Below are 16,991 nucleotides of genomic sequence, written 5' to 3'. Positions count from 1 at the left end.
ACTGACAGAATGAGATATGTTTGCAAATGTCTTATCACATAAAAGGCTAGATAGCATCCAAAATCTATAAAGAACTTATCAAAATCAACACCCAAAAAACCAAATAATCTAATCAAGAAAGGGGCAGAAGACATGAACAAATATTTCTCCAAAGAAGATATACAAATGTCCAACAGACACATGAAAACAAAATGCTCCACATCCCTTTGCATCAGGGAAATACAAATCAAAACTATAATGAGATACCACTTCACACTGGTCAGAATGGCTAAAATTAACAAATCTGGAAATGACAGATGCTGGTGAGGAAAGGGGAACCCTCTTCCACTGTTGGTGGGAATGCAAGCAGGTGTAGCCACTCTGGAAAGCAGTATGGAAGTTCCTCAAAATTTGAAAAGAGAGCTATCATATGACCTAGCAATTATACTCATAGGTATTTACCCAAAAGGTACAAATGTAGTGACTCAAAAGGACACATGTACCCCAATGTTCATAGCAACAATGTCCACAATTGCCAAGCTATGGAAAGAACCCAGATGTCCATCAACAGTTGAATGGATAAGAAGAGGTGGTACACACACACACACACACACACACACACACACACACAGTGGATCTAAATACTATTCAGCTTTCTTGCCACTTGCAATGATGTGGATGGAACTAGAGGATGTTAGGCTAAGCAAACTAAGTCAATCAGAGAAAGGCAATTATCATATGATCTCACTGATATGTGGAATTTAAGAAACAAAACAGGATCATTGGGGAAGAGAGGAAAAATAAAACAAGACAAAATCATAGAGGGAAACAAAGCATAGGACTCTTAATCATACAAAACAAACTGAGGGTTGCTGGAGGGAAGGGGTTAGAGGGTAACTGGGTGATGGACGTTAAGAAGGGGAAGTGATGTAACAAGCACTAGGTGTTATATAAGACTAATGAATCACTGAGCTCTACCTCTGCAACTAATAATTCATTATATGTATTGAATTTAAATTTTAAAATATTTAACAAAGAACTAGCTCTTAGGGTCATTGATTTGTTCTACTGTTTTCTTTTTGTTTCTACATCTTTTATTTCTGCTCTAATCTTTATTATTTACCTTCCCCTGCTGGATTTAGGTTTTACTTGCTGTTCTTTTTTCAGCTCCTTTCGGTGTGAGGTTAGGTTATGTATTTGAGACTTTTCATGTTTCTTGAGGAAGGCCTGTATTGCTATAAACTTCCCTCTTGGGACTGCCTTTGAGGCATACCACAGGTTTTGAACCATCCTGTTTTCATTTTCATTTGCTTCCATGCATTTTTAAATTTCTTCTTTAACTTCCTGGTTGATGCATTCATTTTGTAGTGGAATTCTTTAACCTCCATATATTTGTGGTCTTTCCAAATTTTCTTCATGTTGTTGACTTCAAGTTTCATAATGTTGTAGTCTAAAAATATGCATGGTATGATTCCAGTCTTTTTGTACTTGTTGAGGGCTGATTTGTGACCCAGTATATTATCTGTTCTGAAGAATGGAAATGTTCCATGTGAACTCAAAAATAATATGTATTCTGCTGCTTTAGGATGAAATATTCTGTTAAGTCCATCTGGTCCAATGTGTCATTCAAAGCCCTTGTTTCCTTGTTGATCTTCTGCTTAGACAATCTGTCCATTGTTTTAAGTGGTGTGTTAAAGTCCCCTACTATTATTGTATTATCAGTGAGCTTCAATATGTTTATTATTAATTGGTTTATATACTTGCGTGATCCCAAGTCAGGAACATAAATATTTATAATTGTTAGATCTTCCTGATGAATAGACACCTTAATTATGATATAATATCCTCCTTTATCTCTTATTACAGTCTTTGTTTTAAAATCTGGTTTGTCTAAGTATCATTACTCCAGCTTTCTTTTGATGTTCTTTAGCATGATAGATGGTTCTCTGTCCCCTCACTTTCAATCCACAGGTGGCTTTAGGTTTAAGATGAATGTCTTGTAGGCTGCATATACATGGATCTTGCTTTTTTATCCATTCTGATACCCTTTGTCTTTTGATTGGAGCATTTAGTCCATTAATGCATTCAGAGTAATTTTTGAAAGATATGAATTTGGTGTCACTGTGTTACCTGTAGAGTTGTTGTTTCTGGTGATGTTCTATGGCCCTTTCTAGTCTTTATTATTTTGGGTCTTTTGTTTGTTTGTTTATTTCTCCACTCAAAGAGTCCCCCTTAAAATTTTTTGCAGGATCTGTCATTTCCTGACTTACTGATTTTAGCCATTCTGACTGGTGTGAGGTGATATCTCATTGTGGTTTTGATTTGTATTTCCCTGATGCCGAGTGATATGGAGAAAGGGGAACTCTCCTACACTGTTGGTGGGAATGCAAGCTGGTGCAGCCACTCTGGAAAACAGCATGGAGGTTCCTCAAAATGTTGAAAATAGAACTGCCCTATGACCCAGCAATTGCACTACCGGGTATTTACCCTAAAGATACAAACGTAGTGATCCAAAGGGGCACGTGCACCCAAATGTTTATAGCAGCAATGTCCACAATAGCCAAACTGTGGAAAGAACCTAGATGTCCATCAACAGACGAATGGATAAAGATGATGTGGTATATATACACAATGGAATACTATGCAGCCATCAAAAGAAATGAAATCTTGCCATTTGCAACAACATGGATGGAACTAGAGCGTATCATGCTTAGCCAAATAAGTCAAGCAGAGAAAGACAACTATCATATGATCTCCCTGATATGAGGAAGTGGTGATGCAACATGGGGGCTTAAGTGGGTAGAAGAAGAATCAATGAAACAAGATGGAATTGGGAGGGAGACAAACCATAAGTGACTCTTAATCTCACAAAACAAACTGAGGGTTGCTGGGGGGAGGGGTGTTGGGAGAAGGGGGTGGGATTATGGACATTGGGGAGGGTATGTGCTTTGGTGAGTGCTGTGAAGTGTGTAAACCTGGTTATTCATAGACCTGTATCCCTGGGGATAAAAATATATGTTTATAAAAAATAAAACATTTAAAAAAAATTTTTTTTTTTGCAGGGCTGGTTTAGTGGTCACCAACTCCCTTAGTTTTTGTTTGTCTGAGAAACTCTTTCTCTCTCCTCTATTCTGAATGACAACCTTGCTGGATAAAGAATTTTGGGCCATATTTTTTCTCCCATTCAGCACATTAATGATTTCCTTCCACTCATTTCTGGTCTGCTATGTTTCTGTGGACAGATTTGCTGCAAACCTGATCTGTCTGTATTATCTTGTAGGTTGTGGACTCCCTCACCCCTTATTGCTTTCAGTATTCTTTCTTCATCTGTGTATAAAAATTCAATTTATTGACTTATATTATTGAGTGGATTTTTAGCCATTCTGAACTGAAAGAAATCTATGAAGTGTAAGTTCTTCTGATTCGGTGACCATTTCTGAGGATAGATTTAACCTCTTTTGAGAATGAAGCTGTTCAGTGTCTTTGTCTCAGTGAAACATCCTGGTCATTTCTAATGATTGGAGTGTTCGGGATCCTAATGATCAATGGGATGCAAAGATCAGTTGTCAAAACCTTTCTCAGGACTTCCCCCCTCTCCCACCTGATTCTGTGAAAGCAGGTCACAAAGAGTGCTTTCCATATATTTTAAAGTCCCCATTTAAAGCATTTCAAAACTCTGAAGCAGGTTTAAAAGATTCTTTTTGGGGAACTTTATTAATTTGCCTATGCAAATGAGAACTGTGTTTTAATGCACTTAAATGGAGCTTGTTGGCTAACAATGTGTATATTTAGCATGAAATCAACCTCTCTCAGGTTTCACTGCCCTTCTTGGAAAAAACATTCTATACATCCCAAAAAATGTTTCTGCTCACATGCCACCATAACATATTACAGTTTGGCTGGCGCTTATATTGGAGTAACATATGTATTAATAATTATTACATACAGATATGAACATGCACAAAGCACATTTTCTACATGCAATCTCTTGAAGGTCAATCTCTTAACCCTTTGTGAAGATTAATAGTAGAAGCAAATATGTTTCCTTTAGTTTTTCCTACTTAGAGAATACAGACTTGTAAATGATTTGTCTCCAGTGTTTTCTGAAATATGTACAAATATACACAACTGTATGTGGTTAAGAGTTTATTCCTAAAGGTGACATTGAAAAGAAAAAAAAACAAAACTTATGTGGAGGTGGTGGGAATATCTGCTACTGATAGAATCTTGCACCACTCAAGAGCTCCAGGGGACAAATGATACTGCTTTTGCTGTCATACAGATACACAGAAGTTGAAAAATAAAGGCATGCCATTCTTTCCATCTCTGGATTAAAAATTTGGATCACAAAGAGTGGGCTCAGTTTGTAGGTGGGATAATGCTAGAACACTCTTATTTGATAACTGTCAACTTGTCCAGTGTCATAAATCTTTGCCTCTATGTTGTCTTCTAGGAGTTTTACAATTTTAGGTTTCTATTTACATTTTAATACTTTTCAAGTTAATTTTTTTATGTGGTGTAATATAGAGCTCTAAATTCATTTCTCTGCATGTACTTACCTAGTTTTCACAGGACCACTTATTAAGGAGATTATGTTTCTCCATGAATATTCTTGACTCCTTTGTCAAATATTAGTTGTCTGATATTGGTGGGTTTATTTCTGGGCTGTTCATTCTGTTCCTTTGGTGTATGTATTGGTTTCTTCATCCAATACCATACTGTTTTGATTGCTAGAGCATTATAATATAGTTTGAATCAGGTAGTGGGATGCCTCCAGCTTTGTTCTTTGTCAGAGTGGCTCCCCCCCACCACAAAGTTTTTGTCCTCCCACAAAAGTTGTGGATTTATGTGGCTCCATAGAGATTTTAGGACTGCTTTTTCTTTATCTGTCGGAAATGCCACTCAAATTTTGTTAAGGTTGGCATTGAATCTATCATGGTTTTGAGTATTGTAGACATTTTAGCTATATTCCTTCAATTCATGAACACAGGATATCTTAATTCTTCAGTTTCTTTCACGAAATTCTTATAGTCCTAAGTGTACAGGTCTTTTGCCTCCTGGTTTAATTTATGCCTAAATATTTTATTGTTTTTGATACTATTGTGAGTGGGATTAAACAAATCTTTTCATATATTTTGCTGTTATTGTATAGAAGGACAACTCATTTATATGTTGAGTTTCTGTTTTGCAACTTCACTAAACTTGTTGTTAAGTTCTAATGGTTTCTTGGTGGTGTCTAAGATTTTCTATATATGAGATCATATATATAATTTCTAGGCAAAATGATTTTACTTCTCTCTCTCTCTCTCTCTCTCTTTTTTTTTTTACTGGATATCTTTTATTATTTTGCTTGCCTTATTTCTCAGGCTACAACTTCCAATAATGTGTCTTATGGATAGTGAAGGGCGGCTTCCCTGTTTGGTACCCGATCTTAGAGGAAAAGCATTCCACTTTTTGCCATTGAGTATGTTAGTCACAGATTTGCCATATATGGTATTTATTAGGTTGAGGTATAGTCCTTCTACATCTATTTTGTTGATTATGTTTACCACAAAAAGATGTTTTATTTTGTTAAATGTTTTTCTGCCTATGTTTTTTTAAATTTATTTTTTATTTATTTTCAGCTTAACAGTATTTATTATTTTTGCACCAAACCCAGTGCTCCATGCAATCCGTGCCCTCTCTAATACCCACCACCTGGTTCCCCCAACCTCCCACCCCTCCACTACTTCAAACCCATCAGATTGTTTTTCAGAGTCCATAGTCTCTCATGGTTCACCTCCCCTTCCAATTTCCCCCAGCTCCCTCCTCCTCTCTAACTCCCCATGTCCTTCATGCTATTTGTTATGCTTCACAAATATGTGAAACCATATGATAATTGACTCTCTCTGCTTGAGTTTATCTCTCATATTACTAATGAGGTGTATTATATTTTTTGATTTGTATAGTTGGTTCATCCTGTGTCCCTGTTATAAAACCTTCTTGATCATGTATGAATCTTCTAATGCACTATTGAATTTGATTTGCTGATATTTTGTTGAGAAATTTTGCATTAATATTCACCAGGGATATAGGTTGATAGGTTTCATTTTTTTTTTCTTTGTTATATTTATCTGTGTTTGGTGTTAGGATAATGCTAATCTTGTAAAATGGGTTAGGGAATGTCCTTACTTTTCATTTTCTTGAGAAGTTTGAGAAGAATTGGTGCTAGTTGTTTTTGTAAATATTTGAGAGTGAAGGAGTAGGTATGTTTATATTAGACAAAATAGAATTTAAACCAAAACTGGTAACAAGAGACAAAAAATTTCATTATACAAAGGGGTCAACTCATCAAGAAGATATAACAATGGTAAATATATGGGATCCAACATGGATTATCTAAACATATCAAACAAATGCCAACAGATATGAAAGGAGAGATAGACAACATAATTATCATAGGAACTTCAATATTCTAATATTAACAATGGATAAATCATTCCAACAGAAAATCAACATGGAAATATTGGATTTGAACCATACTTTAGCCTAAAAATTTTAACAGAGATATATGGACCATTTCATCCAACAGCAGCAGAATACACATTCTCGTCTAGCACACAGGAACATCATCCAGGAGAGATCACAAGAGAATTTACAAAACAAGTCTGAGCAAATTTAAGAAGATTGAATTCATTCAAGTATTTTTATTTGATTGCAGTGGTATGAGACTAAAGATCAATAACAAAAGGAAAGCTGAAAATTTTCCAAATAGAAAAAATTAAATAACCTCCCCCTACCCCAGAAACAATGAATGGGTCAAAGAGGACATCAAAGGGAGAGGAAGAAATATCTTGAAAAAATGAAAATACAAACACTATTACTAAAATTTATGGGATGCTTCAAAAGCAATATAATCGGAAAGTTTACCACAATAAAAGCCTACATTAAGAAAATAATTTTCAAACAGATCTGACAATTGTCAGCCAGTTCAGACCCTTCCACGAGAGTGAAATGCAGATTATCAGCTAGTGTTTATAAAAAATTTAGACAAGAGAGAATTTTCTGATGGGCCCTAGGCAGGCTGTAGAATGCAATACATTCTATATAGATTTTCTATAGCTGACTGATTTCGAAGCCAACAAATTAATAATAAAAAAGAATACAGTTAATTTCTTTAAAACAAACCCAAGTAACCTAACTTCATTCCTGCAAGTAGCAGTTAAAAAAAAAAACAAAGCTCAAAGTTAGCAGAAGTGAGGAAAGAAAAAGATCAGAATGCAAATATATGACATAGAGACCAGAAAACCAACTGAGTCAGCCTGGAAGGAAGACAAGACCAGAGCTCACTGTACAAATGACCTCTGATGGAGGTCTTCAAAGGAGAGCAAAGTAAAGTGTTCTCTCATTGGCTGAATCTCATGGATATCAAAACCAGTTTAGATTCTACTAGTTCAGTACCCTGCAAAGAAGTCACATAGATCATTTGAAATATAAAGATCAAGTGTGAAAGGAACCCAGATCTTAATGTGAGCATTAGCGTCGTGGTAACTGTTAATATCTAGCTTATTTTAAACATTTTAAAAGTAACTGATTTGACGTACAACAGGCATACAGAGAGTGGAAGTAGTGTCAGTGTCCATTTGGCAAATTTTCACTCACCATTTACCTTCTATAAATAGCATCCAGATCCAGAATTAGAATACAAGCAGAACCCAGAATTCACCTCTCCCATTTCTCCTTCCAATTACAACTCCCCTGAGAATCCACTCTTCTGACTTCCAATACCTGTGCTTTCCTTGCGCCTGGTTTTGAGTTTCACATGAATAAAGAGTACATTGAATATATAAATTTGAGCAGTATTAACCATTTTGTATATGGTTTCCTTCACTCAACATGTGTTCGTGAGAATCATTCATGTTGTTGTTTGTACTTGTAATTTGTGTATTCTCGTTATTGTAAAGTATTCCAAGACATGATATTTCATAGTTTATTTTTATATCATCTTAAAACCCATATTCTCCATGGGGACAGGGGGTTCGTTTTGATTGCTGATAGATCTGAAGTCCCTAGAACGTTGCCTCCTACAGAGCAGGTGCTTTATGAGGACCTGCTGGCTTGGAGTCACCCAGAGCCCTACGTCCCCAGCCCCGGGCACCAACTCTCAGGCCTGCAAGTGCTGCATCAGCTCCCTCTCACATCTGCATTTGCCCTCAGCAGCCTCCTTAGCGCCCCCTTGACTTCCTTGTTCCTCAGGGTGTAAATGAGGGGATTCAGCAGGGGAGTCACCAGAGTGTAGAACAGCGCAATGCTTTTGTTCACATCCTGTGAGTAACTGGAGGGGGGCTGGAGGTACATAGAGATGAGTGTGCCAAAGAAGATGACCACCACCAGCAGGTGGGAACCACACGTTCCAAAGGCCTTCCGCCTCCCCTGGGCCGACTTGATCTTCAGGACGGCCCTGGTGATTCGGCCATAGGACACTAAGATGAGTGACAGGGGCACCACGAGAAAGAAGACACTGACTGTGAAGAGCTCAGCCTCGTTGATGGAGGTGTCGGCACAGGCAAGCTTCAGCATCACTGGAACTTCACAGAAGAAATGGTCCACCTGGTTTTTCCCGCACAGGGGAAGAGTCATGGTCAGGGCTGTCTGCAGCATTGAGTTGCTGAACCCTGTGAGCCAAGCAGTTAGCACCAGCCGCAGGCAAAGCTGCGGGTGCACGATGGCCAGGTAGTGCAGTGGGCGGCACACGGCAGCATAGCGGTCATAGGCCATGACTGCCAGGAGCACACACTCCACGCCCCCGAGTCCCAGGGCGATGAAGAGCTGGGTCACGCAGCCACCATAGGTGATGGTCTTGTCCCTCCCCTTGAGATTGGCCAGTGTCTGAGGGACTGTGCAGGTCGTCAAACAAAGATCCATGAAAGAGAGGTTGGAGAGGAAGAAATACATGGGGGTGTGCAGGCGAGTGTCCACCCGAGACAGAAGTATAATTGTGCCATTGCCAAGAAAGCTCAAGAAGTAGACGATTAGGATGACCACAAAGAGAGGCGTTTCCAGTTGAGGCCTGTTGGAAAAGCCTAGGAGAAGAAATCCAGAGAAGGTGCTCTCATTAGCTCTTTCCCTTGTACTCTGCTTGTGCAAGAAAGGGAACTCCATTGTTTTATCTTGCATGTTCCATCCACCTCTGTTTTCCTAGAGCCAGCAGCTAGAGGCTGGTTGGGAGCTCCAGAGGTTTGCACGGTGCCTTCCTTGTTGGTGAGAAGGGGGCTGATAAATAGCCACAGGACAGAAGCATCTTCCATGTTTTAGGCATTGTCCAAAAGATCTGTGCATTTTCTCCCAGGGACTCTCTGGGGTTGACATGTTCATGTTCTCTGTTGAACAGATGAGGGAACTGAGCGTGAAGGAGATTCAGTCATTTTCCCAAGGAGACTCACCCGGGTTCAGGCAGACTCTAAGACATGAACTCTTAACCACTAGGGACATTGTCTTTTCATGATGGCATGAATTCTGAAGCTAACTGGAGTTTCTCCAAAATTTAAGTGTACTTGTTCTGAATACGGTGCAAATTTGCAGTGCCCCCATGCTTCTTTGTTTTTCATCAAGAATTGAAGTATATCACACTAGTTCCCTTACTTCTGTTTTGTGTAGAGAAAAAGTGTTCTCTAAAATTGCTTAGGTAATAAAATTTCCCAACACCAATTTTATTCAAGGGAAACATCATATTTTAATGTAAAATCTAGTGAAATGTTTGAGAATGGAGCCTGAAATCATGGTTATTGATTGGGAAGTGCTATTGGGAATGCTCGAAGGATGCATCATGTCCAAAATTCATGTTGCAGGAGGACTAATCCTGAGTAATCATTACTGATACCAATTTCAGCAAAATCTCAGGAAATCACCAATCCAGTGTTTAGTCTTTCTTTCTGTCTTACATTGCAACTCCCTTTAAAAAATTTTGAATTTAGGGCACCTGGATGGCTCAGTCGTTTAAGTGGCCAACTTTTGATTTTGGCTCAGGTCATGATCTCAGCATTCTGGGATTGAGCTCCTTGCCATGGGCTCTACCCTCAGTGGGGAGTCTCCTTCAGCATTCTCTCTTTCCTCCCTGCCCCTCCCCTGGCTCCCTCATTAAAATAAATAAATACATCTAAATAAACAAAAAATTTTTAATGTAATGGAGTAAAATATTTTTTTAAGCATCCCATTCTGTACTTCCATAAATGCCAACCTTAGAGGAATCATTTGTTTTCTATTAAAATATTGGGCTTGATCTTAGAAATAACCTCCCTCCCTTCCCCACACCCCATGATACAAGTTTAACAGTAAAGACAACCTAAACAAGAGTAATATCTCATAATATCATCATAGCCTGGAAAAGAGCCTGGCATGTAGCAGAGTCACAAAAAGTGTTTGCTAAATAAATGAGAATATGGAAGATTAAGACCTTTAACAGTCTATTGAAAGTCCAGGGGTAAAAGAAATTCAGAGAGAACAGCAAAGCAAAGGAAATCTTGAACAATGGATAACAGATAGCCTTGACTATTCAAACTATAGGATTTCTTTTCTTTTTTTTTTTTTTTTTTAAGCTGTGTTGTCTGGAACTTTGTGGGACTCCATCTTTTGCAAATGTTTCTTTTCTTTTAGCAAAATCTGTGACCAGGCAAGAGGATATTTGGCCATCTCTCTATTCTGACTTTGCTGTGGTATTCTTGGGCCCCTTCTCCTTTTATTCTTACATCCTTTCAAATGATTGTTTTTTTTTTTTTAAGATTTTATTTATTTATTTGACAGACCAAGATCACAAGTAGGCAGAGAGGCAGGTAGAGAGAGAGAGTGGAGGAAGCAGGCTCCCTGCTGAGCAGAGAGCCCGATGCGGGGCTCCATCCCAGGACCCTAGGATCATGACCTGAGCCGAAGGCAGAGGCTTTAACCCACTGAGCCACTCAGGTGTCCCTCAAATGATTGTTTTGATGGCTATTATTACAGTGTTGCCAAAGTAGAAAATTAATTAGGGATAATACGTTTCAGAATGCATCAAATGGGAATCAGAATACTTGGGTTGTATGCATAAATCTACCACTAAAAGCTTTGACATTCTGAAGGCTGCTTCCCCACCCCTCCTGCCTGGCTTTCTCTTCTTCCAAGTAAATGAGATGATGTTCCTAGCTTTTATTAAGAAATGTAAGGCATAATGCATTTAGGTTTACATTTCAAAGAAGCACCCATCTCAGTCCTTGCATGTTCTTTAGCAACAGCATGGTTCTTAGTTTCTAGATCTTCCACATTATCAGGCCCTCGTCCAAAATATCCAGAATCAGACAATGGGCATTAGTCAGAATTTGTTTTGTCACATGTTGTTGGGACTTACCTCTGCTTCTTCCCTCTCTCCTTGTGGCTTTAAGGATCGGAAAAGGGCTTCTCCATTCCATCATGGTGCCCAGTGGAATCTCTTACAGGGTTTCCAAATAGACTGTTCTTTCTCAGAGAGCACTGACATATCTCGTAACTCAGCCAAGAACACAATTTTCAATGATTTTGTTCTCAGTGATGCACTTGATTTGTAATGCACTTGATCTGAAACAAGAAAGCACATATTCTGATAAGAAACATGTAAAATTCATTGTAACTAGAAAAGGAGAATTAAATGGACATGGGCACTTTAGTATAAATTTCAATTTGTGGTATTATTTTCTGAGACTTCCATAACAGAGTGCCACAAGCGAGGTGGCTTAAAACAACAGGGATTTATTGTCTTGTAGCTCAGGAAGATTAAGTCTAGAATGAAGATCTTGGCAGAGCCTCTAAAGCCAGTTGGGAGAATACATCCTTGGGCCTTTGTAACTTCTGGAGGTTTGTTTGCCAGCAGTTTGGGGTTCCTTGACTTGCAGCCACAGAAGGTCATCTCCTGGCTTCATAGTCACATGACGTTTTCCCCGTCTGCCATTATCTTCTCTTCCTCTTTTAAGAAATACCAGTCATACTGGATTAGAGCACCCGATTGAGTGTAACCTTATCTGAACTTGAACACATTTGTAAAGACCCCGTTTTCACATAAAGTCCCACTAAACCTGAACTGGGGTTAGGATTTCAACACACTTTTTTGGCGGGGGCGCAGGGGGAACAAAATTCAATTCAATAGCAATAGGATATTGCAATTATGCCTGTCAAATTACAACAAATCTTTATTATAAATAGATGCCTGCACACAGTGGTAAGACCAAGGTGTAGGTATTAGTTCTATCTTATTTCAAGTTCTCTTATTCTCTTACTCATATCGCAGAAGCCTTCCGTAATAGCAAAAACAGATCCCCCTATGTGGCATGAATATCCAATGAAGGTTTTTCTCCTATGCACCTGTTTGTTACACTTTACAGATCTGAAACACAAACACAGATTGCACACTCGTAAGACCCCTAACAGCCAGCATTCGGTTTGAGCTGGGAGAGAAAATACTGACATTCTTTCACTTCACCAGTGAAGGGGTGTCCAGTTAATCTGGAAGTCAGATTGCTCTTCTCTCTGGAACTTCCTCTAAGGAAATAGAAAACTCACCTATAGACACCAGTTCTGCATGTTACACCAGCACCTTTTGGGGTCCGAGGAATCTGGAGTAAAGGGAACAACCCCAGCTATTAGGAGCATTTGAATGTTAGGGTAAGAATATGGCCTCTTCTTCCAAGGAAGAGTATCGAAGATTACAGATATCCAACTACATCTTGGAAGAAGCAGGTTGGTCTTTGAAGGGTCAGTACACTTCTATGACCCTGAGAGACTGATACATTGATGACAATGTCTGCAGATGAAAGCTCATGACCGCTGGTCTGCGTGAATGCTGATGCACTCAGTGAATGATGGCCAAGTGGTGTGTGGTCATGGAATTGCAGACAGGTGTTCAGGGCTGAAACAGAACGGAATCCTTAGAATAAACCCAGATTCATGTATTTAAAATATGCCAACCTTAGGATAATCCTTGGCAATGGTGACTCTCAAAGGCAAGGGAAGTCAAAATTGCTCCTCCCTCAGGCTCCGTTAAAGGTAGTACCAGTTCTCTTTACAACTAATGTTAGTGTAAGTTGTCTCATCCCCAGGGTTTACCCATGAAGATTGCCCACTCATTTCAGTGTTTGGGAGCACAAGAAGGAGGATAAATTATAGTGGAATCTATGAGGTCTACGGAATCTGCCCATGAATAAAAGGGCTAATATTATATCTGAGGGATATTTTTATAAATCATCAAAGTCAAAGTACATGCTTTAGGGACTGAGTATGTGTTTATTTTTAGTGGTCCCAGGAGTGTCCTGCCCCATGTAACTCATTAGCCTCAGTTGCAGTATTCAGAGTTTGGTTCCCCAGAGACAGCCAAGGAGGAAGGCTCTGGAGAGGAGACATCAACAGGTCGTCAATCTCTGGCTGCCAGATTGATTGGGAGTGAAACTGTTGTCTCTACTTAACTTCCATTTACCAATCCCATTTAATAGTGTTAGTTACAATATATTTTGCTAGTCTTTAAGTTCCTTGAGATACAATTGTCATAACATTGTGTTCATTTTAGGCATACAATGTAGTGATTCAGTTCTTGTATATACTGTGAAATCATCACCACAGTAAGTCTGGTTAACATCTATGCTGCACATAGTTACCTTTTTTCTTCTTGTGAGGAGAACGTTTAGGATCTATCCTCTCAGCAATTTCCAAATATATAATATACTATTTTTAAGTATAGTTCACATGCTATACATTAGGTCTCCAGGGCCAGACTTTAGATTCTCCATCCTTATTTTCAGAACTATCCTCTTTTCCTACTCAAAAGACAAATTTCTGTGCCTTCCCCCCGCCCCACGTAAGTTATAATCTTTCTTTGTTACCGACTCACTAAGGAAAATTATTTTCCAATGGTTTAATCAAGTCTATTACCTTCCAACCTTTTTGAGAACTTATTACTCTTTAATCTGTTCTTTGTTTAGCTTCTTATATCCCATTATCTCTTTGTTCATTGTCTAAAAATATGCTCCTCTATTCCATCAGAAGAATAAAATCAGAATGGAACTCTCCTCCTTCCCACTGTCTTCTAGCTATCCTCCTTGTAAATTTTGTCTTTTTGACTGGACACAAAGTATCCATATTTTTTCTTCTCCCATCAACACTTGTACATGCTCTTTTACCATCTTCCCCTACCACTCTGGTGAAGCTGCTTTCTGTAAAATCTTTAATATTCTTCCATTACACAAAGCAGATGTCCTCTTACTTGGGGTAATATGGCATTGATGATGTTTCCATCCTTCATGAGATGATACTATCCATTGGCTTCTCTCTGTTCTATTATTTCTTGGGCCATTGATTCTCAGTTCTTTCTCATTGGGCACAAACTTCAATGTTTCGATTTCCCAAGATTCCATCCTTGACTCTCCTCTCTCCACACTCTTCCTGGGATGCTTTGTCATTTCCATGCAGTGAGCTACCATCTGTCTGTAAGATGAATCTCCAATCCGTATCCACAGTTTAGACCCTCTATTGAGTTCCATACTAAAGCAAATGGAATCCTGGCTATACACACAGGTATTATTTGTGAACTCTAAAATTTCCATGGTTTTATCATGGTCTGAAAGCAGCTGCTGTTCTACACGTTAGATTTTCAAAATCTCAATACCAAACCCTCAACAACCCCAGTGAGAACCACCTGAATTATTCTTGATTCTTCTGTTTTTATCCAGACACTGAAGCTATGCCTTGTTGAATCTCTCTGACATATTTTTAGAATACATTCACTGTCCAGCACATGTTTTTGATTTGTTATCAATGTTATTTCATATCTTTTTACCCTTGCCCAAACCATTTAATTCATCTCCTAAGAGATCCTCTAACCACACCAACTCCAAGCTTCTACAGCATTATCCGAATTATTTTTCCTAAAACTGACACAACCACATCATTCCTTGCTTAAAAATAATCTTGGCAACCACTGTCTACAAGATTAAATAAAAAGCACACCTTTAATATATAAATCTGTGTTTATTCTATGGATCCTGTAGTTGTTAGTTGTGGGAACAAACCTACAATGTATGAATCACTAGGTACACCTTCCCATTTTGGGGCCAACATTCTATTTTATTATGCATTCATTATTCTATTATTTTGCTTCATTTGAAAGATACTATCTTGTCTTATTTTCCCATATATCATATTCCATTATTAATTCAAGACTTTCTTCAAGGATCATAGTCTTTTGTTAATGTTATAGTTGAATGAGTGGTTTTTATTATGCAAAAAATTTCACATCCCCAACATAAAGTTTTGTTCTAGGTTCTTAAACATGGGGACTACATCCACTGTTTGTTAGTGAAAACATCAGCTTCAGGTCTTCCAATGAAGTCCTTTCCATCCGCGACCCCCCCAGCTTTATTGAGGTGTAACTGACAAAACTAAGATTTTTAAAGTGTACAACATGATGTTATACATATACCTTGTGAAAGGATTTCCCCATCGAGTTAACACATCCGTCATCTCATGTTTATCTTTTTGTGTGTGTGAGAACATTTGAGTTCTAGTCTCTTAACAAATTTTGATTATACAATACAATGTTATCAATGATAGACATCATGCTGTATGTTAGATCCTCAGACCTCATGCATCTTATAACTGAAAGTTTGTACCCTTTTACCAGCTTCTCTTGATTTCTACCCTACCCCCACCAGCAATTCCCCAGCCCCTGGCAAATACTTTTTTTATTGTTTTTATGAGTTGTACTTTTTTCCTCTGCGTGTGAGGAATACCATGCAGTATTTGTCTTTGTCTCCCTGTCAAACTTATATCTCTTATATCTTATTTCTCTTAGCACAACATCCTCCAGGTACATCCATGTTGTCATAAATGACAGAAGTTCCTCTTTTTAAAAGGCTAAATAATATTCCATTGTGTATATATACCAAATTTATTTTTTAAAAAGATTTATTTATTTATTTTAGAGGGGAGAGGGGCAAAAGGAGAGGGAGAGAAAGAATCTCAAGCAGTCCCTTTACCAAGTGGGGAGGCCAACATGGGGCTCAATCTCACAGCCCTGAGATCATGACTTGAGCCAAAACCAAGAGTGGGATGCTTACCTGACTGAACCACCCAGGTGCCCCATACCACAGTTTCTTTATGCATTCATACACTGGTGAATACTTTGGATTGTTTCCATACCTTGGGACAGTGACTAAAACTGCTATGAACATGGGAGTACAGATATCTCTTTGAGATAATGAGTCATTTCCTTTGGATAAACACCCAGAAATGGAACTGCTGGATCATAGGGTAGTTCTATTTTTATTTTTTGAGGAACCTCCATACTATTTTCCATAGTGTCTGCACCAGTTAGTGTTCCCACCAACAGGGCACAAGGGTTTTCTTTCTCCCCATCTTGGCCACCATTTGTTGTCTCTTGTGTTTTTGATAATAGCCATCCTAACAAGTGTGTCCATTGATGGGTGAATGGATAAAGAAGATGTGGTACATACATACAATGAAATATTACTTAGCCATTAAAAAGGAAATCTTGACATCAGCAACAATATAGGTGAACTTTCAGGGTATTATGCTAAGCAAAATAAGCCAGATAGAAAAAGACAGGAAGACAAATACTGTATGATATCATTTATATGCAGAACTAAAAACAAACAAAAGTGAGCTCATAGATACAGAGAATAGATTTAACAAATTGATAGTTGTCAGGTGGCGAGGATGGGTGAGGGTGAACATAATGGGTGAAAGAGGTCAAAGGTATAAAATTCCAGTTATAAAATAAATGTCATGAGGGAATAATGTACAGCATGGTGACAGTAGTTAATAATACCGTGTTGCATATTTGAAAGTTGCTAAGAGAGTAAATGTTAAAATTTCTCAACACAAAAATAATTTATTAACTATGTACAGTGATGGATGTTAACCAGATTTATTGTGCTGATCATTTTGTAATATATACAAACATCAAATCATTATTTTGTACATCTGAAACTCATATAATGTAATGTGAATTATAGCTCAATAAA

General features: G+C 38.2%; 1 protein-coding gene across 1 annotated transcript; it reads right to left on the bottom strand.

Annotated features, from left to right (window-relative positions):
* Nucleotides 1–8,142: 8,142 nt before the first annotated feature.
* LOC116589457 (putative olfactory receptor 2B8) lies at nt 8,143–9,135 on the bottom strand. The gene has a single exon (XM_032341394.1). The coding sequence runs from the start codon at nt 9,133–9,135 to the stop codon at nt 8,143–8,145; it is 993 nt and encodes a 330-aa protein (XP_032197285.1).
* Between the last annotated feature and the right edge of the window lie 7,856 nt (nt 9,136–16,991).

Source organism: Mustela erminea, chromosome 4, assembly GCF_009829155.1.
Source record: "Mustela erminea isolate mMusErm1 chromosome 4, mMusErm1.Pri, whole genome shotgun sequence".
NCBI classification, from domain to species: Eukaryota; Metazoa; Chordata; class Mammalia; order Carnivora; family Mustelidae; genus Mustela; species Mustela erminea.
The sequence above is the reverse complement of the archived record's forward strand: the minus strand, read 5'-3'. Positions and strand labels throughout refer to the sequence as shown.